The sequence below is a fragment of the Hyla sarda genome, chromosome 10, assembly GCF_029499605.1.
Source record: "Hyla sarda isolate aHylSar1 chromosome 10, aHylSar1.hap1, whole genome shotgun sequence".
Lineage (NCBI taxonomy): Eukaryota > Metazoa > Chordata > Amphibia > Anura > Hylidae > Hyla > Hyla sarda.
Window position 1 is genome coordinate 14782597 of NC_079198.1, and position 26382 is coordinate 14808978.

The following is a 26382-nucleotide window of genomic DNA, read 5'->3' on the forward strand; positions in this document are numbered from 1 at the left end:
AATGATATCCATATTTTTACAGCTTTTCTGTAAGTGTGCTACTTAAAAAAATAAAAAAAAAGTTAAGCTTTTTTCTTAACAAAATAAGTAGGCTTAAAATTGCTGTATTCTGACCCTCTATAATATTTTTACATTTTTCCATATACGGTAATGTGTGAGGGCTAATGCACTGAGGTAATGTGTGAGGGTTTATGCACAGTAATCTGTAGCATTTGTCGGCAATATTTTGGTTTTGATTAGACTTTCTGATAACTTTTTATTCTTTTCTGATATGTGATTTGACCAAAAATCAGCAATCCTGGTCTTTGATATTTTTTCACATTTACGCGGTTCACTGTGCAGAATCATAAACATTATATTTTAATAGTTAGGACAAGGCTGCACCCAGCAATAGCGGATTTATATATTTTTTATTTGTAAAATGGAAAAAGGGGGCAAATTAAATTTTTTATATGTTATGGGTGTGTATGTATATATATATATATATATATATATTTACATCTATCTATATATATATATTTTTTAATGCTTACACTGTACAGTGTTTTGCTATAGCACAGCATTTTACAGTGATATCGGTGCTCTGCTTATACAGTCTGACTGAGGCAGACAGTATGATAAGAGTAGTGATTGGTGGCACAGAGGTAAGGAAGAGTCCTGCAGCCTCCTGAACCTCCTGCACCTGTTTTTTTTTTTTTATCATTTAGATGCCAGATAAACCTTTTAAAGGATGCCTCTGGGATGTAACGACTTATCCCCTATCTTAAGGATAGGGGATGTGTTAGATCGCGGAGGGGTTCGGCTGCTGGGGCTCCCCGCGATCTCCCGAACGGCGAAAGCAGCACTCCGGTTCTTCCATTAACCTACATGGAGGGGGTGTGTCGGCCGCCGCTTCCTGCAGTGGTCCAAAATGCTCGTTCCATGCAGGGAGCCGGGGCACCGTTCTGGAGATTGCGAGGGGCCCCAGCAGTCGGACCCCCCCCCCCCCTTGATCTAACACTTATGTCCTATCCTTAGGATAGGGAATAAGTTGTTACATCCCGGAGGTATCCATAAACGTACAGTACAATTGGATATACAGGTAGTGAACTCACAGACTGAAACATATACGATAGCTGTAAAGCTGGTGCTATAAGAGTTGCTAATAAATACTAAATTGTATTGACTATGTCAGTGATTCCCAATCGCGGTGCCCCTGCCATGATCGGCACTGCCCGATGTGCCCCATGATTTTGGCCTCGATTTTTCTTTTTTGTCCGGTGATCATGGCAGGCATTTTTTTCTCTCCTCTGGCGCCAATCGTCCCCCACCCCTCATTCTACTTGTAGATTTGCTGCGACCGCAAGGCGGGAGTGTCGCGTCACCTGTGGCTGTCCCGCCCACGACATAGAACTCTTCCCGCCGTAGAGAATCAGCAGCAGCAGCAGCAGCAGCCGTGTTACAGCAGCTCAGCACACGTTGTGAGTCACACAATTGTTACGCCGAGCGCTCCGGGTCCCTGCTCCTCCCCGGAGCGCTCGCGGCGTTCTCCTCTCTGCAGCGCCCTGGTCAGACCCGCTGACCGGGAGCGCTGCACTGACACTGGCGACGGGGATGCGATTCGCATAGCGGGACGCGCCCGCTCGCGAATCGCATCCCAAGCCACTTACCCGTCCCGGTCCCCGGCTGTCACGTTCTGGCGCGCGCGGCTCCGCTCTCTAGGGCGCGCGCGCCAGCTCTCTAAGATTTAAAGGGCCAGTGCACCAATGATTGATGCCTGGCCCAATCAGTCTAATTAGCTTCCACCTGCTCCCTGTCCATATAACCTCACTTCCCCTTCCCTTCCTCGCCGGATCTTGTTGCCATTGTGCCAGTGAAAGCGTTTCCTTGTGTGTCCCAAGCCAGTGTTCCAGACCTCTTGCCGTTGCCCCTGACTACGATCCTTGCTGCCTGCCCTGACCTTCTACCACGTCCGACCTTGCTCTTGCCTAATCCCTTGTAAAGCGCCTGTCTCAGCAGTCAGAGAGGTTGAGCCGTTGCCGGTGGATACGACCTGGTGGCTACCGCCACTGCAAGACCATCCCGCTTTGCGGCGGGCTCTGGTGAATACCAGTAGCAACTTAGAACCGGTCCACCGACACGGTCCACGCCAATCCCTCTCTGACACAGAGGATCCACATCCAGCCTGCCGAATCCTGACAACAATGATAGGAAGAAGGGAGGGAGGGAGGGATGCTACTAATGATATAGGTGTACTGCATACTGCTTACATTAGCTTTATACTAAATTGGCTTTTTTAGAGGCGTTTTTCACAATTTTTTTGTTTGGTGTGCCCGGCTGAATTTTTTTTTTCCGGGGTGTGCCATGACCCAAAAAAGGTTGGGAAACACTGGACTAGGTAGTTACATTTCACTGCATTCACTTTTTATGTTCATCATATATATGTCCTATTAAGTAAGCACTGCTAACCAATAAGGCTATAGTTAAGTAGTAAAGATAATGGGTTTGTATGGTGTAGGTCATGAGTTTAATTCTTTCTTTTCTCTTTTATGGTCCCCTATAATCCGTATGGAGTGTAGATGTCCTGGTAAGCAGTTCCTGAGGTGGCAAATCCCCTGAAAGACTTGGAAAACACTGCAGGTTGGTGAACACAATGAATTTGACTGACTGGAGGTTCGCAAAGACTGCTAAGAGGCCCTGGAATATTGGTATACAATCAGTCTTTGGAAAATAAGAGAGAAGTCCTCACGCAGGATATCTCTAGTCATCAGCCTGGTAGCCTGTCCTGGTACGTGCGATCCTGGTAATCTTTGGCAACTATGTTGAAACTCCAATTTAAGACAGCAGCAACAAAGCTTGAGACCATGTGGCTTGGTAAATTTACACTTATATATGGAGCTAATTTTAATAATCCCAACTTTATGCTAGAATATTCTACAGAATACCAGAAGGTTAAATTTACAGTAATGCTGTTCACCATAGGTGGCAGCAGAGAGCAGAAAGTGGATGTGAATTTATGAGAAGGGGTTTACCTTCTTATTATCATCTACCATTATTTGGCAATATAGAAAAATGCAAATCAACAACATTACAGTCCCATATTACATAAAGTACAATACATTCAGGTGATGCTTCATCAAACCATAAGAAATATACTGTACTGGGACCCTGCACTATAAGCAGGTAAAGGCTGTAAAGGGAAGCTCCACCATTTTGCAGGCCCCGTCTTTCACTACTTGCCCGGGACAGGCTTAATTCATCTGTAGATCTTTTGTATCTTGCTGGACAAAGAGCAGTTTATATACCAAAAATATTTGCCTAACACTTCACAAAATTATTGGTAATCTACCCCAATAACTAAATTGGAAAAAACAAAAGAGAAAATAAATAGTTTGCAGGATAGAATTTATTTCATGTGGAAAGATTTACAGAAAATTGGTGTGTGTGTGTGTGTGTGAATTATTTGTGAATTATTATTATTATTGTTGTTGTTGTTATTTTTCGATTATTCTAATGCATTTTGATTGAATCACAAACAACAAAGTATTCTGTACTTTGTAATGTTATGAACTCTTGTCACATGTGTTCATGGGATCAACATGGGCAAGAGACTTGGCATTTATAGATGTCTCCATTCAGAGCGATAAGCCACAGGATTCCCATATCATATGACACATGGCGGTACTTGCCACAGACATTCAACTTGATCCATTGGGTTCCAACAGGATTCATTTCTGAGACTTCATCCCTAAAATAGAGATAAGAGGCATCTTAGTCATGTGATTATTATGGTTTATTCCTATGAACTACTTTCCCAACTGGGGTCCCAATGACATACTGTAGCTACTATTAGGGCAGCAGTGAGCTTCCCCTAGTGGTGGCTCCAAGTAGACAAAATGATTTATTTAATCAAAACATACCGATTACATTTTTGCAGGATAAGTTGTACTTTTTTACTGATTCCCTAATTTTACCATATAATGTATTGCAAAACCCAAGATACATTTATTTGTGAAATTTTGTATGTTGTAAAAAACGACATATTAAAGGGGTGCTCCAGGGAAGTTAAGAAAAATAAAAATGCCCCAAAGCCACCACAATACCTGTTCTGTGTCCCCTGTAGTTATCCATGTGATTTTGCCAGCTCCTGTCGCCTCTGTTGTCTCCTGAATATTATTTTTTCTTGTTTGCAGCCCAGACTACAACTAATAGCAGTCAGTGCAGCTCTGTGTAATGCCTGCCAGCCAACTGCTTTTGCTATCTGTATTCATGCTGTGTTGTTGTAAACACACTGTACATGTCTTTTCTTCCAAACTATCCAGCAATAAATCATGATATTCTCTGAATAAAAGTAGTCAGTGGTTAGATCTACAGCAGGAAAAGAGCAGCGTTATGTGCTGAGGAGACTGGGCTGCCAGCAAGATCCTCACACAGGAAGGAGAGAGGGAGGGGAGGTGTGGCTGTGAAGCCAGAAATCACGTGGTGTATGTCTTCCAGGATAGTGGGGGCTAGTCTCATTAAGGGGTTTGCACAAAGACAAGGAGGATCAGATTATGATGTCTTTCTCTCACTCCTTGCATGTAAGTTACAGCTGAAAGGGGGATACTGCTCTATATATCTAATGAATGATATTTGGACAAATACATAGGTTGGGGAGAGGGAAAGGATGGGTTATGGGTTCAGTTCCCTGGAGTACCCCTTTAACTTCTGCAAGTCAGTATGATTATGCTGGGTCATGTTTATGTGACAAGCGCCATGGGATCACATGACACCTGGTACCTATGAAAGCTGTGGCAGTGCTATTGTCTATATTGCATGCACAACGCTTCTATGAGAGCCGTGTACATAGTGATCATAGTGTCAGCCAGGCACTCAACCAATGAACGCATGATCTCCTGTGCAGCCATTATTTTAGAGAACCATAAAACTTAAAACCTCTTAAAAACCAACATAAAAAGGTGTGTGAGCCGTTATCAAAGCGTGCCTGTCATTTATGTAACCTTTATGTCACAGAGACATGCAAAAACTTGTGATCCATTGGGGTCTCAGCACTTGGAATCAACAGCCAATCTTTTTGTCCCGTTCTCTCCAGATCGGTGGAGGCTCAGCGCTGACACCCCCCACCGACCAGGAGAACAGACAAATTTGGTTGGCTGCTGATTCCAAGTGCTGCGGTTCAAAGTGTAATTAGAGATATTCAGGAGATACGCAGAATAGGCCATCTGATATCACTGAATAAAGTTTTATCCTTCTTTATCTAAACTATGTCCTCTTGTGGTAGTTTTTCTCCTATATAAATCTCCTCTCTTCCTTTACTGTGTTGATTTCCTTTATGTATATAAAAATTTCTATCATATCCCCTCTGTCTGTATCTATATCCCTATACACCCATGATCATTTCCCACTCTCCTACTAATACCTCTTCCTATACACCCATGAACACTTCCCTCTACTACTAAAACCTCTCCCTATACACTCATGAGCAATTCCCTCTCTACTACTAATACTTTTATCTATAAAACCATGAGAAACTCCCTCTCTACTACTTATACTTCTCCCTATACACCCATTAGAAATTCCCTCTTTCTACTGCTAATACCTCTCTATACACCCATGAGCACTTCCCTCTCTACTGCTAATATCTCTCCCTATACACCTATGTGCAGTTCCTTCCCTACTACTAATACCTCTTCCTATACACCCACGTGCACTTCCCTCTTTACTGCTAATACCTCTCCCTATACACCGAAGCATTCTTTTAGCATTTCCTGTTGTTATATGATGTTGTCTGCCTACCTTTATGTCTTTTGAAATAATGACCCCTAAATCCCTTTTTTAGATACTGAGCTTAGGACTGTTTCACTTATCTGTATTAACTCTGTTACATATATTTGTGTCATCAGCAAAAATACCAAGACCTTCTGCAAAATCACTAATAAAAATATTAAGCAGAATGGGTCCCAGTACAGATCCCTGTGGTCCCCATTGGTAACAAGACCTTGCTCTGAATATTCTCCTTTGACTACAACCCTCTGTTGTCTGTCACTCAGCCACTGCCTAATCCATTAGGATATTGATTCCATTCAACATGTTTTTGTTGTTTCCACCTTCAGGAAGTATTTCTTTACTGAGAGAGTAGTGGATGCATGGCATAGCATTCCTGTAGAAGTGGTAGCTGCAAATACAGTGAAGATGTTTAAAGGAAAACTTTCAGCCTGTTCACCCACACTAGACCCATATAGTGTGGGTGAACAGGAGTCCAACAAGGGGTCAATTACTTAAATATGTCCAGTAGGTCCTGAGATATGTCCCCCAGAAGATCCTCTGCTGAATCCAGTAAATCACGCTCAGGGGCGGGGCTTCACCGACTCATTTTACACATTCATTTTCTGTGACTCCACTAGTATGTGGAGTCACAGACAATGAATATGTAAATCGAGCCAGTGAAGCCCCGCCTTCTGCGCATGATTCACTGAATTTAGCAGTGGATCTTCTGGCTGACAGTTTTCCTTTAAGCATGCATGGGATAGGCATAAGGCTATCCTTTATTTAAGATAGGGCCAGGGACTATTCTTAGTATTTAGAATATTGGACAGACTAGATGGGCTGAATAATTCTTATCTGCTGACATACTCCTATGTTTGTATGTCAGGTGAAGTATGCTGCAGCGTGCTTCACTCCCCGATCTCTGTCCTCGTCATGGGATGGCCTCATAGACTTATTATAAGGCCACAGAACGGAGATCACTGAGAGTCAGGGAGTAAAGTGCACTTATCTCGCTCATTCTACTGATTGGTGGGGTCCACAGCTCTGAGGCCCCAACTAATTTAAGACTTTTGATATGTTTCTGTGACACGTAAAAAGCTATAAATGACAAATACACATTGAAAAAACTGATATTTTGAAGAAAAAAAAATCTGACGTTTTTATTGCTATCACTTTGGGGTAGATGTGACATTCTGATCGTGCGAATGTGTTCGGCAGACAGGAGGTGACCAGCAATGCTGCATGCCTCACTGCTTACTCCCTGCACCTGTATGTACTTTCAATGGCGCTCCACCGAAAAACAGTAGCGTGCCGCTGATCAGGTTAGTTTATATGTTTCATCTACCATACTATGTCATAAATGATTCAATGTCTCCAAAACCTTTACCTTTTATAGACATCTCCCTGAGGGCTCACGCCATACACAGAACCATCTGCGCCGACCTCCACCATGGCCAAAGAACCTTTTATATTCTCCCACTTTGTTCCAGAGCAGGCTGTAGGCTGCACACCATAGCGATAAAATACCTCATTGTTGCCATTTACACCCCAGCAGCCATAAAGGCCACAGCTGTAGTACTTCAGACTTCCATCTATGCTGGTATAGGTCAACGTTGTAGCCAAAGAAACCACTTGATCTTGGTTTAGGCAGTAAACGGAGTTCTGTGAATTTACTCCAGCCACGTATTTATTCCCACCTGCATCAATCTGTTTCAGAGCCCCTATGGCAACAGGATTAAGGATAAATGTTAGAAGAATGTAATGTGAAAATCAAGGGGGTCATGGGGTGCATGTTTAGCAACTTCAGATTTTTAAAAATAGAACAGAATGGAGAAAAGAAAAGAGAAAAAAGGCACGTGCCCCTAGTACAGTCTGTATTATATAATATAAAAATGGGAGGGAAAATATCCACTCATCAAGTGGTATTACATTAAAAGCACAAAGCCTACAATCGACTGTAGAATAGAAACATCAGGTCCTGCAGCAGGCAATCCCTCTGATCCTTTCCAATGGTAGGTCAGCAGTAGATAATAGTACAAGGCAAAATAGAAATATGGGTTTTCTGCAGTGCTGGACCAGACCGATGAACGAGACTAGTGACATTAAAATCACATTTATTAGTAGCACACTTCAAGGTGTTTCCGGCCTGGCCTGGACTATGCCCTTTGTCAGGTCAGTGCCTTGTGGGTGCCTGCATAATGCTTCAATAGGTAGACAAGCCCATTCCTATGGTTTCCACCATTACGCAGGTGCCACCTATAGCTAAGTCCCCCTGTAGATAACTTCCCCCTGTAAATAGTTACTCCCTGTAGGTAGTAGCAAACCCCATATATAGTAATAGCAGTAGCCCCTTCAAGAAGTAATAGAAGTAGGCCCCTCTAGGTAGTACTAATAGCAGTAGCCCCCTCTAGGTAGTAGCAGCCCCTTTGGGTAGTAGAAGCAGCTTCCTTTAGATATTAGAAGCAGCAGCCCCCTTTGGGAAGTAGTAGCAGCCTCCTTTACATAGTATTAGTAGTAGTAGCCCCTTCACGTAGTAGTAGCCCCCTTTTCCTAGTAGTTTTAGTAGCCCCCTATAGGTAGTTAAAGCCCCCTTTAGGTAGTAGTAGTAGTGGCAGCCCCTTTAGGTAGTAGTGGCTGCCCCATTTAGGTAGTAGTGGCAGCCCACTTTAGGTAGTAGTGGCAGCCCCTTTGGGTAGTAGTAGTAGAAGTAGTAGTGGTAGCCCCTCTTGAAAAAAAAGCAACAAAAGAAAACATACTCACCTGGCTCCCGCATAGACTGCAGTGTGGCCTCTCTTCTCCTGTCTTTTCCTCTGCTCTGTGCCCCAGTGCATGTTGATGTTACTCATGCCCCGGAGCGCAGAGGAAGAGACACTCGGCCTCTTGTGGCTGTCTGCATAATGCAGACGGCCACAAGATTGATTGACAAGGAGGTACCAATAGCTCTCTATCAATAGCTCAGTCAAGCACTGCATTAAGATGCCCGGTTGGCCCAATGGCCAGTCCGGCCCTGTATAGGTTTATATAGTTTGTAGTAGGATTTCTCAGTAAACAGTAAATCATGACATTATTAGAGACAGTGGGAGTCCTGCTTACTCTGCCCTCACACTGTGATTGCCAGCTTTCCTATCCATGGATGTAAAACTGAGCTTTACTATGATCCTTGTTTTTAAATTAGAATAATAGATAATAACAGAATACTAATGGGACATTTACCTTTTTTCTTATTAAATTGAATAACCCTATTCATGATCTCAAATAAGTAAGGAGGAGGAACATAGACAAGGGTCAACACAAGTTTACTTATGGAAAGTACCATGAGATAAAATAGGTATGCTTGTTCTTTATTCAGTCCAATCTTAAATTTATTCTAGGCTGCGGAAAAAATTATGGTTAAAATCTAAAACACGCACCATTTCATACTCACAAAGGTTCAGGGAGCTGAGATATGTGGAGCCGTTTGGTAGCATTTTGTAGAGCTGCTATTCAAGGAAAAGAGTGTCCGCCATGTTTCCACCATATTACAGGCAGGAACAGAAGAACAAACACAGCTCTACTATGTTAAGATCAAAGCAAACAGCTCCTAATATCACAGCTTCCTGGATCAATTTGAATGTGACATGGGGGAATTAGGATTGGTTTACTGCAGTTGTCCCTAAATTTACATGGAGTAGGTGGAAATGGTGTAGAACCAAGAAAACCACAAGGCACGGGGGTTTCCTCTTACCATTAACAGATACCCAGCTGTTATCTTGATATTTGAAGACAGTGTTGGAATTGGTGACACCCCATACACCAGCTGCACCGACAGACACATGGATTAGTTGTCCAGAAAGCAACGTCCAGCTTTGGTCCACCAATCTGAAGATATAGTCGGTATCATTCACACCATAAACCTGACCGGCACCCGCATCTATCTGCTTCAGGTTCCCAGGTATAAGATTGCATAGAAGTAGATCTGAGAACAAGAGAGTACAAGGGCAATAGAAACAACACAGTCAAAGTAAACATGAGCAATAATGTACAAGAAATAAACAAAGAGCAATCCTATAATGTAACACTTTTTTGTAATATATTTTTAAAAAATGAAAGAAGTGATCTGTTTGGTTGCTCCACTCTTTCTCTACTCAAGTCTTGATAAATCTTCCCCGTTGTGCTGCAAAACTACAACTCCCAGAGTGAAAGTCATAGTTTTGCCATAGGTTTAAAACCAATCCCATAAAGACAAAGTGATAACAGAATGTGAGAAATCTTTGCTTATTGATTGAAAAGGAAGAAATAAAATATTGTTCTGGCATAAGTATTCATACCCTTTACTTCGTACTTAGTTGAAGCCCCTTTAGCAGTGATTCCAGCCTCCAGTCTTGGGGACGAGGCCATAAGGGTTACACACCTGGATTTTGGGATTTTCGCCCATTCTTCTCTGTAGATCCTCTTAAGCTCTGTCAGGTTGGATGGGGACCGTCGGTGGAAGCCATTTTCAGGTCTCTCCAGAGATGTTCAAGTCAGGGCTTTTACTGGGCCACTCAAGGCGCTCCGGTGTTGTCTAAGCTGTATGGTTTGGGTCATAGTCTTGTTGGAAGGTGAATCTTCAGCCCAGTCTGAGGTCTGGATCAGGTTTTAATTAACCCCTTCAGGACCAAGCCCATTTTGGCCTTAAGGGCCAGAGCGTTTTTTGCACATCTGACCACTGTCGCTTTAAACATTAATAACTCTGGAATGCTTTTAGTAATCATTCTGATTCCGAGATTGTTTTTTCGTGACATATTCTACTTTAACATAGTAGTAAATTTTTGTGGTAACTTGCATCCTTTCTTGGTGAAAAATCCGTAAATTTGATGAAAAATTTGAAAATTTAGCATTTTTTTAACTTTGAAGCTTTCTGCTTGTAAGGAAAATGGATATTACAAATAATTTTTTCTTGGATCACATATACAATATGTCTACTTTATGTTTGCATCATAAAATTGACGTGTTTTTACTTTTGGAAGACACCAGAGGGCTTCAAAGTTCAGCATCAATTTTCCAATTTTTCACAATATTTTCAAACTGGATATTTTTCAGGGACCAGTTCAGTTTTGAAGTGGATTTGAAGGGTCTTCATATGAGAAATACCCCATAAATGACCCCATTATAAAAACTGCACCCCCAAAGTATTCAAAATGACATTTAGTAAGTGTTTTAACCCTTTAGGTGTTTCACAGGATTAGCAGCAAAGTGAAGGAGAAAATTCAAAATCTTCATTTTTTACACTCACATGTTCTTGTAGACCCAATTTTTGAATTTTTGCAAGTGGTAAAAGGAGAAAATTTTTACTTGTATTTGTAGCACAATTTCTCTCGAGTAAAGTGTACGGCGGGCGCAGTAGAGGGCTCAGAAGCGAAGGAGCGACAAGGGGATTTTGGAGAGTATGTTTTTCTGAAATGGTTTTTGGGGGGCATGTTGCATTTAGGAAGCCCCTATGGTGCCAGAACAGCAAAAAAAAAAAAAACACATGGCATACCATTTTGGAAACTAGACCCCTCGGGGAATGTAACATGGGATAAAGTGAGCCAAGTGTTTCATGACTTTTGCAAATGTAAAAAAAAAATAATAATAATTTAACCAAAAATGCTTGTTTTCCCAAAAATTTTACATTTTTTAAAAGGGTAATAGCAGAAAATACTCCTCAAAATTTTAAGCCCAATTTCTCCCGATTCAGAAAACACCCCATATGGGGGTGAAAAATGCTCTGCTGGCGCACTACAGGTCTCAGAAGAGTAGTAGTCACATTTGGCTTTTTGGAAGCAAAAAAAAAAAACACATGGCATACCATTTTGGAAACTAGACCCCTCGGGAAACGTAACAAGGGGTTAAGTGAACCTTTACACCCCACAGGTGTTTCACAACTTTTTTTCGCCTCCCTGGGCGATATGCCGCGATGCCTGCTGAACGATTTCAGCAGGCATCCGGCTCCGGTCCCCAACCGGCTAGCGGTGGGGATCGGAATTCCCACGGGTGTATGGATACGCCCTCGGTCCTTAAGGACTCGGAATGCAGGGCGTATCCATATGCCCTATGTCCTGAAGAGGTTAAAAGGGTACTCCGGGAAAAAATACTTAATAATGCAGAGGCTGCCTGTTTAAAAAAAAAAAAAAGTTTGTACTTACATTCCCAGCTCCACCATAGCCTTCCTTTCTAGTGCTGAAGGTCTAGTGCTCCACTTTCTAGTGCTGAAGGTCCATACATCACATTGCTGCTCAGCCATTCACTGGCCACAGCGTTGTTCCTCCTTAGCCAGTCATTGGCTGAGCAGCAATGTGACCACTGCACCCGGGAGTTGAGCACTGTGGAGACCGTGGCTATGCTCAATTCATCACACTGCTTGGCCAATCACTGGCTGATGCAGGACACCCCTGTGGCAAGCAATTGGCTGAGTGCCAATGTGGCTTATGGACCCCCAGCACAAGTAAAGCATGACAGAGGCTATGGTGGAGTGAGGAAGGTAAGTACATTTTTTTGTTTAAGCAAGCAGTTTGGGCATATTTAAAAAAAAATAAAAATAAATAAAAGGATTTTTGCTGGAGAACCCCTTCAAGAATATCTCTGTACTTTGCTCCATTTAGCTTACCCTCAACTCTGACCAGCCTCCTTGTCCTCTCAGCATGATGCTGCCCCCACCTTGCTTCACTATAGAGATGGTATTGGGCAGGCAATAGGGCAGTGCCTGGTTCCTTCCAGACATATAGAATTGAGGCTAGAAGGTTTAATCTTGGTTATATCAGACCAGATCATAGAAGCTTTCAGTCTGGAAGAATTTTTTGTACCCTTCTTCAGATCAGTGGCTTCACACAACCCTTTCTCTGAGCTCTGCAGGCAGTTTTTCCCCACCTCATGGCTTGGTTTTTGCTCTGATATGATAACTTATGTCCATGTTAAATTGTAATTTTTCCTTTTTTAATAAATTTTCAAAACTGTCTCAAATTCCATTCCATGAGGTATTGAGTGCAGAATGATGGAGAAAAAAAGCAAACTCCTAGCGGTAAATTCACTGTAAACCTCTGCCATTGTAACATACCCTAAAAACACTACACTAACACATAATAAAGGGTAAAACACTACATATACACCCCCTTACACTGTCCCCCCAATAAAAAAAAAAAAACGTATTGTACGGCAGTGTTTCCAAAACAGAGCCTCCAGCTGTTGCAAAACAACAACTCACAGCATTTCCGGACAGCCACTGACTGTCCAGGCATGCTGGGAGTTTAGCAATAGCTGGAGGCACCCTGTTTGGGAATCACTGGCGTAGAATACCCCTATGTCCACCCCTGTGCAATCCCTAATTTAGTCCTCAAATGCGCATGGCGCTCTCTCACTTCAGAGCCCTGTCGTATTTCAAGGAAACAGTTTAGTGCCACATATGGGGTATCTCCGTACTCGGGAGAAATTGCACTACTAATTTTGGGGGCTTTTTTTCCCTTTTACCCCTTATGAAAAAGAAAAGTTGGGGTCTACACCAGCCTGTTAGTGTGAAAAAAAATTTTTTTTACACTAACATGCTGGTGTTGTCCTTTACTTTTTATTTTCACGAGAGGTAAAAGGAAAAAAAGACCCCCAAAATTTGTAACGCAATTTCTCCTGAGTACAGAAATACCCCATATGTGGGCGTAAAATGTTTTGCGGACGCACAACAAGGCTCAGGAGTGAGAGTGCACCATGTACATTTGAGGCCTAAATTGGTGATTTGCACAGGGGTGGCTGATTTTACAGCGCTTCTGACATAAACCCCAAAAAATAAATACCCACAAGTGACCCCATTTTGGAAACGACACCCCTCATGGAACGTAACAAAAAAAATATATTTTTTTCACTAAAATGCTGGTGTCACCCTAAATTTTTCATTTTCACAAGGGAAAATAGGAAAAAAAGCCCCCCAAAATTGTAACCCGATTTCTTATGAGTAAGAACATACCCCATATGTGGATGTAAAGTGCTCTATGGGTGCACTACAATGCTCAGAAGAGAAGGAGCGCCATTGGGATTTTGAAGAGAAAATTTGTCCGGAATTGAAGGCCACTTGTGTTTACAAAGCCCCCATGGTACCAGAACAATGGACGCCCCCCCCACATGTGACCCCATTTTGGAAACTACACCCCTCATGTAATGTAATAAGGGGTACAGTGAGCATTTACGCCCCACAGTTGTCTGACAGATTTTGGAACAGTGATTTGCACAGCCCACTGTTCCAAAGATCTGTCAAATGCCACTGGGGTGTAAATGCTCACTGCACCACTTATTACATTTTGTGAGGGGTGTAGTTTCCAAAATAGGGTCACATGTGGGGGTCCACTGTTCTGGCACCACAGGGGGCTTTGTAAATGCACATGGCCCCTGACTACCATTCCAAACGAATTCTCTTTCCAAAAGCTCAATGGTGCTCCTCCTCTTCTGAGCATTGTAGTTCGCCCGTAGTGCACTTCAGGTCAGTTTATGGGGTACCTCCACACTCAGAAGAGATGGGGTTACAAATTTTGGGGGGGTATTTTCTGCTATTAACCCTTGAAAAAATGTGAAATTTGGGGGGAAACACACATTTTAGTGAAAAAAATATATATATTTTTTTACATATGCAAAAGTTGTGAAACCCCTGTGGGGTATTAAGGCTCACTTTATTCCTTGTTACGTTCCTCAAGGGGTCTAGTTTCCAAAATGGTATGCCATGTGTTTTTTTTTGCTCTTCTGGCACCATAGGGGCTTCCTAAATGCGACATGCCCCCCGAGCAAAATTTGCTCTCAAAAAGCCAAATATCACTCCTTCTCTTCTGAGCATTGTAGTTCGCTCGTAGTGCACTTCAGGCCAACTTATGGGTACCTCCATACTTAGAAGAGATGGGGTTACAAATTTTGGGGGGTATTTTCTGCTATTAACCCTTGCAAAAATGTGAAATTTGGGGGGAAACACACATTTTAGTGAAAAAAAAATATTTTTTACATATGCAAAAGTCGTGAAACACCTGTGGGGTATTAAGGCTCACTTTATCCCATGTTACATTCCCCGAGGAGTCTAGTTTCCAAAATGGTATGCCATGTGTTTTTTTTTTTTGCTGTTCTGGCACCATAGGGGCTTCCTAAATGCAACATGCCCCCCAAAAACCATTTCTGAAAAACATACTCTCCAAAATCACCTTGTCGCTCCTTCGCTTCTGAGCCCTCTACTGCGCCCGCCGAACAATTTACATAGACATATGAGGTATGTCCTTACTCGAGAGAAATTGGGTTACAAATATAAGTATACATTTTCTCCTTTTACCCCTTGTAAAAATTCTAAAATTGGGTTTACAAGAACATGTGAGTGTAAAAAATGAAGATTGCAAATTTTCTCCTTCACTTTGCTGCTATTCCTGTGAAACACCTAAAGGGTTAAAACACTTACTAAATGTCATTTTGAATACTTTGGGGGGTGCAGTTTTTATAATGGGGTCATTTGTGGGGAATTTCTAATATAAAGACCCTTCAAATCCACTTCAAACCTGAACTGGTCCCTGAAAAATAGTGAGTTTGAAAATTTTGTGAAAAATTGGAAAATTGCTGCTGAACTTTGAAGCCCTCTGATGTCTTCCAAAAGTAAAAACACGTCAATTTTATTATTCAAACATAAAGTAGACATATTGGAAATGTGAATAAAAACATTTTTTTTTTTGAATATTCATTTTCCTTACAAGCAGAGAGCTTCAAAGTTAGAAAAATGCTAAATTTTCATATTTTTCATCAAATTTTGGGATTTTTCACCAAGAAAGGATGCAAGTTACCACAAAATTTTACCACTATGTTAAAGTAGAATATGTCACGAAAAAACAATCTCAGAATCAGAATAACTAAAAGCATTCCAGAGTTATTAATGTTTAAAGTGAAAGTGGTCAGAAGTGCAAAAAACGCTCTGGTCCTAAGGTGTAAAATGGCCTGGTCCTTAAGGGGTTAAGCTCCTATGTGATTGTTAGTTTTGCACCTCCTAAACTTACACCCTTTGAGTTGAATTGTTCACTTACATTTGCAGTACTCAAATTTATTCAGCTAATATATAGGCAGAAGTTACCTGCAGCAGTTCCTGTGCACAGCAATAAAAGACTGAGGATCTGGATCATGATGGCTCCTTACTGGGATGACTCCTTAGTCCTGATTCCTTACTAAGATGAGCAGCGAGGTCTTATAAGCGGCCTGAACTCCTCCCCAAGTTACATGATGTTTAATCAGGCAGAGACTAGAGGTCACATTGCCCTGCTCCATGGGGCATGGTGAATTTATGTATTTAATGTGTTAGATACTACTTGTTCTAGTGTTCTATGACCATATAGATGCCCAATGATCCATGGGCAGAAGAGACATATGTAACCTTAAAATAATAGAAATACAGTGATTCAAAATGCCTAGGCTCCTTTAAAAATGTGATTGGTGATTTTATGGCTCTGTACATAAGTTACTGGCCCTGGCAGTAACTGTGTCTCCTAGTTCTCACTGGGGGAAATGCTGTGTGGTTAACTCACCCTCCACAGGCAGCTCAGCTACTTTAAAAGGTTATCATCCATCCAGCACCGTCATTGACTGAATCATGTGCCAACCTATAGGCTATGGCATTGATGGCAGTCAGTGACATCCAGGGCCGGACTGGCTTACCGGGATAACAGGATAATCCCCGGTAGGCCGCTCGCCCCGTGGGCTGGCAGCGGCCGGCCCGTGCTTCGCTGCCCAATGCGACAGCAGCGCGGGCTGGCTGCCACTTCACATTATTATCAGGACCTGCGGCCGCAGAGTGGCAGAGCAGAGAGCTATAAGCTCCCAGCCCCGTTACTCACTCCACCTACCTACGGGAGGCCATGCAGGATGTCCGTGTCATGGCATGGGTGGCGCAATGATATGACGTCACGCCGCCTACGCTATGACACGGACGTTCATGCGCCGGACGGAACACCTCTGCGTGGGTGCGGTGAAAGGTAACTTTGTTGTTATGTTTTTAGTATTTTTTAAAATCCTGCAGCAAAATGGACGTGGGGGGGGGTTCTAGGTGAGTGAAGCCTGCCAACCTAAGTGCCTAAACGGGGAGATCTATTTGTATATGGAGGGTGGAAAGGGAGGTGGTGGTGGCTGAAGCCTGCTTACAACCTGCCTGCCTGCCTAAAGGGGGGGGATATCTAATAGAAAGAGAGTCCTATCCTCACCTTTCTTCCTCTGCGCCCCTCTTATCCTCACCTTTCTTCCTCTGCCCCCCTACTATCCTCACCTTTCTTCCTCTGCACCCCTCCTATCCTCCCCTCTCTTCCTCTGCACCCCTCCTATCCTCACCTCTCTTCCTCTGTGCCCCTCCTATCCTCACCTTTCTTTCTCTGTGCCCCTCCTATCCTCACCTTTCTTCCTCTGCCCCCTCCTATCCTCACCTCTCTTCCTCTGCCCCCCTACTATCTTCACCTTTCTTCCTCTGCACCCCTCCTATCCTCACCTCTCTTCCTCTGCGCCCCACCTATCCTCACCTCTCTTCCTCTGCACCCCTCCTATCCTCACCTTTCTTTCTCTGTGCCCCTCCTATCCTCACCTTTCTTTCTCTGCCCCCTCCTATCCTCACCTCTCTTCCTCTGCCCCCCTCCTATCCTCACCTCTCTTCCTCTGCCCCCTCTTATCCTCACCTCTCTTCCTCTGTCCCCCTCCTATCCTCACCTCTCTTCCTCTGCCCCCCTCCTATCCTCACCTCTCTTCCTCTGCCCCCCTCCTATCCTCACCTCTCTTCCTCTGCCCCCTCTTATCCTCACCTCTCTTCCTCTGTCCCCCTCCTATCCTCACCTCTCTTCCTCTGCCCCCCTCCTATCCTCACCTCTCTTCCTCTGGGCCCCTCTTATCCTCACCTCTCTTCCTCTGCGCCCCTCCTATCCTCACCTCTCTTCCTCTGCGCCCCTCCTATCCTCACATTTCTTCCTTTGCACCCCTCCTATCCTCACCTTTCTTCCTCTGGGCCCCTCTTATCCTCACCTCTCTTCCTCTGCGCCCCTCCTATCCTCACCTCTCTTCCTCTGGGCCCCTCTTATCCTCACCTCTCTTCCTCTGCGCCCCTCCTATCCTCACCTCTCTTCCTCTGCGCCCCTCCTATCCTCACCTTTCTTCCTTTGCACCCCTCCTATCCTCACCTTTCTTCCTTTGCACCCCTCCTATCCTCACCTTTCTTCCTTTGCACCCCTCCTATCCTCACCTCTCTTCCTTTGCACCCCTCATATCCTCACCTTTCTTCCTTTGCACCCCTCCTATCCCCACCTCTCTTCCTTTGCACCCCTCATATCCTCACCTTTCTTCCTTTGCACCCCTCCTATCCTCACCTTTCTTCCTTTGCACCCCTCCTATCCCCACCTCTCTTCCTCTGCCCCCCTCCTATCCTCACCTCTCTTCCTCTGCGCCCCTCCTATCCTCACCTTTCTTCCTTTGCACCCCTCCTATCCTCACCTCTCTTCCTTTGCACCCCTCATATCCTCACCTTTCTTCCTTTGCACCCCTCCTATCCTCACCTTTCTTCCTTTGCACCCCTCCTATCCCCACCTCTCTTCCTCTGCCCCCCTCCTATCCTCACCTCTCTTCCTCTGCGCCCCTCCTATCCTCACCTTTCTTCCTTTGCACCCCTCCTATCCTCTCCTTTCTTCCTTTGCACCCCTCCTATCCTCACCTTTCTTCCTTTGCACCCCTCCTATCCCCACCTCTCTTCCTCGGCGCCCCACGTAAAGTGATACATCTGCGCTCGGAGGCCGTTTGCTGGCACAATGACGCAATGCTGTGGGGCTGGTATGCAATAATTTCCAGGGTTGGTTTTCATCCCCAGTCCGGCCCTGGTGACATCAGTGCTGCACAGGGGCAGTAGCAGGTCAGCAGGAAAACTGCAGCCTGCAATGTCAACATGAAGTCTGCCCCTCGAATCATAGACAGTCTCACGCACTGGTCTCCAATCCAAATCCACTTGCACTGCTGATGAATGTGAAGTAGCCAACTTCATGACATTGTCAAAAAGAAGCATAGCATAGATGACAATAAAATCAAGTCCCCCCCCCACGTTCACCACATCCCCCCACCCCCGTCCCTGCCAAAAAATTGGCCTATGACCATAATTGCCCTGGGGCAGAGGCGTATCTAGTGCCCCTTGCGCCACTGTATGAATGACCCCCCCCCAGCGCCACACGCATGCGTTAAAGTCCTCTACCCCTTCCCAAACAGTTAAATCAAGTGACTCACAATTGATTTAAATTGTAATGGACGTTGGCCTCTTCTTCATCTGTCATCCTTTTCTTCTCCATCCGGCTCAGATTACCATGGCAACTTCTTCTAGCCAGAAACTGTATTAATGCCCCCTTGGTGTCCTACGAGTGAAAGAGGGTAGAATAGTGGGTATCCTATTAAGTAGGTATATCCATACCCCACAGTAGGCAAGTAGGTATGTCCCACAGTAGTCTGTTCCATTATTAGGTACCCTCTTCCCATAGGCAGGTACATAGACAAGTAGGTAAATGCATCCTTAGGTAGGTAGATCAATCCCCCCTCCAAGTAGGTAATATGTTGGTAGGTAGGTAGCCAGGAGGGTAGGTAAGTAAGTAGATAGGTAAGTAGGAAGCTAGGTAGGTAGCTAGCTTTGTAGGAATGTAGCCAAGTAGCTAGGTTAATGAATAGGTAGGTAGAAAAACAGGCAGGTAGGTAGATAAATAAGCAGGTAGGTAGGTAATTTGGTAGCTAGATAAATAGCTATGTAGGTAGGTAGGTAGCTATGTAGGTAGGTAGGTAGCTAGCTTTCTAGATAGGTAGGTAGCTAGGTAGTAGCTATGTAAGTAAGTAGGTAGCTGGCTAAGTAGGTAAGCATATCCAACACAGAAGTCTAGCAGCACACCAGGAAATTGGCAAACAAGGTTTTTTTTTTATTATCCCATGTTCAGATACAACGTTTCAGCCGTATCTCACTGCCTTTCTCAAGCATGAGATACTGCTGAAACGTTGTATCTGAACAAGGGATAATAAAAAAAACACCTTGTTCACCAATTTCCTGGTGGGCTGCTGGACCTCTGTGTTGGATATCCTTATACAGCCTGCGACTGGGACTGTTTCAACCAGCCTGCACCCTTCAACTGCATTTCACTTTGGCTGTGCTGCCTCAAAACCTCTTTGCTAAGTAGGTAAGCAGATAGATAGCCAAGTAGCGAGGTAGATAAGTAGGTAGCTAGGTAAGTACTACTTAAGTGAGGACCCCTTACTAAGGTCTTTTTACCAGCGTGCACCTTGTACTTTTTGCAACTGAACTAGTAGTGCTGCTCTTCTTTTTCTTTTCTTGGATTTCTAGCTAGGTAAGTAGCTATGTAGCTAGGTAAGTACATAACTAGGTAGATTTCTAGAAATGTAATTAGGTAGGGAGGTAAATAAATAAGTAGATAGGTAGCTAGGTGGGTAGCCAGTTAGGTAGCTATGTTGGTAGGTAGCCAGGCATCTAGGTAGGTAACCAGGTAGGTTGATATGTAGGTAGGTAACTAGGCAGATAGCTATATACGTAGGTAGCCAGGTAGCTGGATAGGTAGCTATGTAGCCAGGTTGATAGCCTGGTAGGAAGTTATGTAGTTAAACAGCTAGGTAGCCAGATAGCTAGGTAGATATCAATGTAGGTAGCTATATAGGTAGGATGGTAACAAGGTAGGTAACAATGTAGTTAGGTAGCCAGGTAGCTAGCTAAATAGGTTGATTGGTAGCCAGGTAGGTAGCTAAAGTGGTGCTTGCTTGCCTGGAGATCTGGGACAAGGGCTAGCATAAGGTACCTGTTGTGGGACTTTGGTGTGTATGAGATTATGTTATTCCTTGGGCAAGTCCCCCTGGAGTTGAAGTTTTCTGCCAAACAACAATGGTATTCTGCGATTAAAATGTTTTCTTTTAAATCTGTAACTATAATTTGTTTTAACAGGGAAAGAAGGAGCACATTTCTGATTAAAGGGGTACTCTGCCCATTGTACTTTGTAATGACACCTTTTATTTTACCATAAAATGTACTGCAAAGCCAAAAAATAAATGTATTTGTGGGTTGAAACTTACACGAAAGATAGATTACTTACCAGGTATTCTGTTTTTCATTTGCTCATGACAGCATCCCTGGAGAGGGCCTCCCATCGCAGGACAGGAAACCTGCAAACATAAAAAGGGACATGCCTCTACACAAAGTAAAGTACTCCAAAGGAGCCAATAATCATAGAAAATTATTTTCATTCTCTAAATTCATTAAGCAACATAAAGTCAGGATTTAATTCTAACCTATAGAGTTTTAAAAAAAAAAGTATGTTTTGAGGACCATGTAGCTGCCCTACAGATCTGGTCCAAAGAAGCTTCTATGCCCAGGAAGAAGCCACTGCTCTGGTAGAGTGAGCAGAAAAAAAGGAAGGTGGATCCATATCCTTTGTAGTATAGGCGGCTAATGTAATTGATGCCCTGATCCATCTACTAATAGACGGTTTAGAAGCAGTCTTGCCTTTATTAGAGCCAGAAAATTAGACTAAAAGATTTTCTGTAGAACAAAAGTCCTTAGTAGAGTCCAGATACTTTAGGAGACATCTTCTGACATCAAGGTTATGGAACTTGACTTCACCTTCATGTCTTGGCTCATCACAAAAAGAGAGAAGAATAAGCTCCTGGGATTTATGAAACTCTGAGACCACTTTCGGCAGAAAAGTTGGTAAAGTTCTCATTATTACTCTGTCATCTAATATCTTGGTATAAGGAGGAAAGGCAGAGAGCGCTTGTAATTCTCCTACCCTTCTAGCCGTTGTTATTGCCAGGAGGAAGCACCTCTTGGGGGTGAGCAACTTGATGGAAATAGAATCCAGAGGTTCAAATGGTGGTCCAGATAAGGCATCTAACACCAGATTCAAGTCCCAAGGGGGAACGGTAGGTCTTGATAGAGGTTTTAATCTTGTAGCCCCAGAAATGAAAAGTTTAACTAAGATATTGGGCCTCATTTACTATTGCAAACCCGACATGTTTTGTCGGGTTGAGCACCAGATTCTGCGACAGAATTGAAAAAACCCGACTAACTCTCTGTTTTGCTAAGAAAACCTGAAAAAGGGCTGTGGCCGTTTGGAAATGGGGCTTGGTCACCGAATTGGGGCGTGTTCCTGACATTTTCACAAAAAAACTACATATTTACTAAGGTTTCCACAGAAAATGTGGTGGATTTCAGCTGAGGAAAACCCGACAGATCAGAACATGTGTAAAAAAAGAAAAGCAAAGTGTAGGGAAAGTGGAAAATGTAGGGAAACCTTAGTAAATACCGGGGAAAATAAATAGTAGGGAATTAAAACCCACAAGGAAGCCTACACAACACTCTTGGGGCTTGAGAGACCCTAAAGGGAAGGGTTTGGTACTGTAAATGGACCCAAGCTCCCTCCATAAACACCGCCACTCTTAGAAACTTTTGATGAGAGTTGTGGATGGGAATGTGGTAGTAGGCGTCTTCTAAATCTACAGAGGCCATCATGCAATTTGGAAATAGCAGAGGGATTGTGGATTTTAGGGACTCCATCCTGAATTTTTTTGTATGACAGAAAGTTGTTTAACTTTTTCAGATTTATTATAACTCTGAAAGAAACGTTTGTTTTTTTTTTGTTTTTTTTACTAAGAAGAGAGGGGAATAGAATCCCCTCCCCTCCTCCCCCTGGCGGACGGGAACCAGGACTTTTTTGAGCAAAATAGATTTTATTTCTGTTATCATGGCCTCTTGTTTCAGGGAATCTTTCACTATCCAAGTGGGAAAGAATCTGTCCGGAGGAAAAGACCGGAACTTCAACAGGCGCCCCCCACTGAGAGAAAGCCATCATTGTTTTGCTATCTTTAGAACTAGACTCTTTATTGGGATTGAAGAGGAAACCTCTACCTTTACTAGGGACTATAAATTTCCTATTGTCTTGAAACTTCTGATTAGGCTTTCTGGATTGTTTTTTGCTATGAAAGGAATCAGAGGCATGACCCTGAGTGGGAAATCCTTTCTTCCTATCAGAAGCCTTCTCAAGCACTTTGTCTAAGATGGGAACAAAAAGGCGATCTCCAATGCAAGGAATGGAACATAGTTGTGCCTTTTGAGCCCACATCACCCTTCCACTGCCTAAGCCATGTGGGTCTCTTGAAAGAATTAAAGTGGCTGCTCTGGCACCCAATCTAACAGAATCTACCGAGGAGTCTGCCAAAAAATCTACCACCTTGGAAATTACAGGTAAGGATTCTAAGATCTCTTCTCTAGGGGTCTGGTTAACAAGATGGAATTGTAATTGTGAAACCCAGACTCTTAGGGAGCGAACGACACATGTAGCATTTACATTGGTTCTGATAGAAGCTGCGGCCGCCTTCCAGTTTTTTTTGTTATAGAACTTGGCTTTTTTGTCCATTGGATCAGACAGAGTTCCTAGATCCTCAAAAGGCAAGGCGGATTTCTTAGTCATTTTAGGCACCGTGGCATCAATTAACGGTGCTCTATCTCATGATTTAGTGACTGACTCCTCAAAGGGGTACTTTCTTTTAAGGAGTTTAGGGAAAAAATATTTCTTCTCAGGATTTTCCCATTCCTTCTCAACTATTTGCTTGATACTTTTATGCAAATTAAATGTACGGGATTTCTTGGGGCCTAAGCCTTCATAAAGGGCGTCTTCGACCGTGACTGTCTCTCTGCTCTCCTCAGGATTAGCCAATATGTGGCTTGCTTTAAGGAGCTGATCAGTATCATCTGAAGAAAAGAGCAATTTGGATTTAAGCTCTTCTTGCTCTTCATCAGAGGAGGAATATAAAGTAAGATTTTCCTCTTGAACACTAGGGGGACTGGAAATAGCAGGGGTGACTACAGAGGAGGCTGAAGCACCCACATTCCCGACAATTCCTAGTCCTTTAAGGGATGAATCTATCTCCTACCTGTTCATTACTCTTAGGTTGCTAGCAATTGCAGAGGACTTCTGGGCCACAATAGCTTCAATACAGGCTGCACATATAGACTTTTTATAGTCAGGATCTAGCAGCTTCCTACATTCTGCACATTCCTTATTACGGGATTTAGAAGATGACTTCTTGCTACAATAGCCTGACTTAGCCAGCAGAATATGGTACTATTGCTTATATATTTCTTCTGAGTGTTGGTATATATTTACAGTTATTTTTACTATTTTAACTATTATTATTTTTTTATTCCATAGAAAGAAACCACCAACAGTAGGACTAATTCTAATTGGGTGGTAAATATATCTTCCTCTACGTTTTCAGATACGTAACTAATTCTATTATCTCATGTACTAAACATTTATTTGTTTGGGCTGAAATTTGAACTTTACGGATTTTACAGACAATTATTAAGGTGAGGGGACATTAAAATGTATATATATTTTGTGTTTTGTTTTAAATTGTCGCAAGATTTTAGGCAGTCCACAAACCTTTGACTTTTTAGAGATGTACACAACTCAAGATTACTTTTGCATTTTGACAGGGTCTATATTATTCGCTGAACTTATTACATGTGACTTTTTTAGTTTTACTGCAAAGAGAATATTTCATTCTGACAGCACACAGAGCGTAAATCTAGGGACAAAGTATTATATGGATTATACAGGGACATCACACAGTCCCTCCATATGGACATGATGACATCACACAGTCCCTCCATATGGACATGATGACATCACACAGTTCCTCCATATGGACATGATGACATCACACAGTTCCTCCATATGGACATGATGACATCACACAGTTCCTCTATATGGACATGATGACATCTCACAGTTCCTCCATATGGACATGATGACATCACACAGTCCCTCCATATGGACATGATGACATCACACAGTTCCTCCATTTGGACATGATGACATCACACAGTTCCTCCATATGGACATGATGACATCACACAGTTCCTCCATATGGACTTGATGACATCACACAGTTCTTCCATATGGACATGATGACATCACACAGTTCCTCCATATGGACATGATGACATCACACAGTTCCTCCATATGGACATGATGACATCACACAGTTCCTCCATATGGACATGATGACATCACACAGTTCCTCCATATGGATATGATGACATCACACAGTTCCTCCATATGGACTTGATGACATCACACAGTTCTTCCATATGGACATGATGACATCACACAGTTCCTCCATATGGACATGATGACATCACACAGTTCCTCCATATGGACATGATGACATCACACAGTTCCTCCATATGGACATGATGACATCACACAGTCGCTGCAGATTTGTCGGATCCATGATGAGAATCTCCGGTTCCACCACATCCCAGTGATGATCTTTTGGATGAGATCTGGTGACTGTGGAGGCCATTGGAATCCAGTGACCTTATTGTCATGTATGAGATGATGTCATGTGACATGGGGCATTATCCTGCTGGGAGTAGCCATCAGAAGATGGGTCCACTGTGGTAATAAAGGGATGGACATGGTCAGGATCAATACTCAGGCTGTCGTGTTTATACCAGGCTCAATTGGTACTAAGGGGCCCAAAGTGTGCCCAAAAATATCCCTCACATCATTACACCACCACCACCAGCCTGAACCGCTTATACAAGGCAGGATAGATCCATTCATGTTGTTTTCACCGAATTCTGACCCTTTTTCTCCAGTCTTCCATTGCCCAATTTTGCCCAAGTCCCAGGATCCTTTGTTTGTAATTGTGAGGTCACTTTTCTCCCTCCCACACATCAGCCTTCCCACCCATTGCTGCACAGCTGAGCACGCGTTCATGCTGTGCAGGAAACTACAATTTCCTGCAGCCCTGTGAAGAATGATTTCCTTCCACCCAGCAGTCGCTTGACTCATGTCTCGGGCCACAATGCAACCTGGAAAAAGCTGAGACAACACTCATTTTGTATGCTGCTAAAAATAAACATCGGGGCAAACATCACATAAGAATTGTGAGACCACCATCAAACACTGGTACAGACACTATATTATGTACTACACTAACTGTACAGCCCCTTCAGCATAGTCAAATGAAAGAAAATCCTGGAACACCCCTTTTAAAGTAAACCAGTAATTTTAGCTGATCATCCTTAAAGAGGTACTCCCATGGAAAACATTTTTTTTTAATCAAGTGGTGCCAGAAAGTTAAACAGATTTCTAAATTGCTTCTATTTAAAAATCTTACTCCTTCCAGTACTTATCAGCTGCTGTATACTCCAGAGGAAGTTCTTTTCTTTTTGAATTTCCTTTCTTTCTGAACACAAGTACTCATTGCTGACACCTCTGTCCATTTTAGGAACTGTCCAGAGTAGGAGCAAATCCCCATAGCAAACCTATCCTGCAGAGGTGTCAGCAGAGAGCACTTGGGGTCAGAAAGAAAGGAAATTCAAAAAGAAATGAACTTCCTCTGTGTATACAGCAGCTCATAAGTACTGAAAGGATTAAGATTTTTTTAATAGAAGTAATTTGCAAATCTGAACTTTCTGGCACCAGTTGATTTAAAAGAAAATGTTTTCCTGTGGAGTACCCCTTTAATATGACATAACCCTCAGACTGTACATTAAGCTCATAATCTCTTTGTTCATAACAATGTCATAAAAACCTTGGTGAACAATAGGAGAAGTACTCATATTGTCAGAGG

The 26382-nt window shown here is 43.1% G+C and overlaps 2 protein-coding genes across 9 annotated transcripts in view; one reads left to right on the forward strand and one right to left on the reverse strand.

Moving 5' to 3' along the window:
- The window catches only part of LOC130293457 (guanylate-binding protein 1-like), a 228087-nt gene that overhangs the window by 115803 nt on the left and 85902 nt on the right, over window positions 1-26382 (forward strand). The gene's annotated exons all lie outside the window — the stretch shown is intronic.
- On the reverse strand, window positions 3574-15866 carry LOC130294233 (fish-egg lectin-like). Its single transcript, XM_056543818.1, has 4 exons — window positions 15818-15866; window positions 9470-9700; window positions 7133-7466; window positions 3574-3727 (listed from the first exon to the last, which is right to left on the reverse strand). Exons 1-4 carry the CDS (start codon window positions 15864-15866, stop codon window positions 3574-3576), a joined length of 768 nt encoding a protein of 255 aa, XP_056399793.1.

Bases quoted from the DNA above. Each gene is read 5' to 3' on its own strand.
- LOC130294233 (XM_056543818.1), bottom strand. From the start codon at position 15,866: ATGATCCAGATCCTCAGTCTTTTATTGCTGTGCACAGGAACTGCTGCA. The intron at 9,701-15,817 runs GTAACTTCTGCC...TCTTGTTCTCAG, and splicing joins GTGCACAGGAACTGCTGCAG to ATCTACTTCTATGCAATCTT. The intron at 3,728-7,132 runs GTAAAGGTTTTG...TCTCTATTTTAG, and splicing joins CAGGGAGATGTCTATAAAAG to GGATGAAGTCTCAGAAATGA.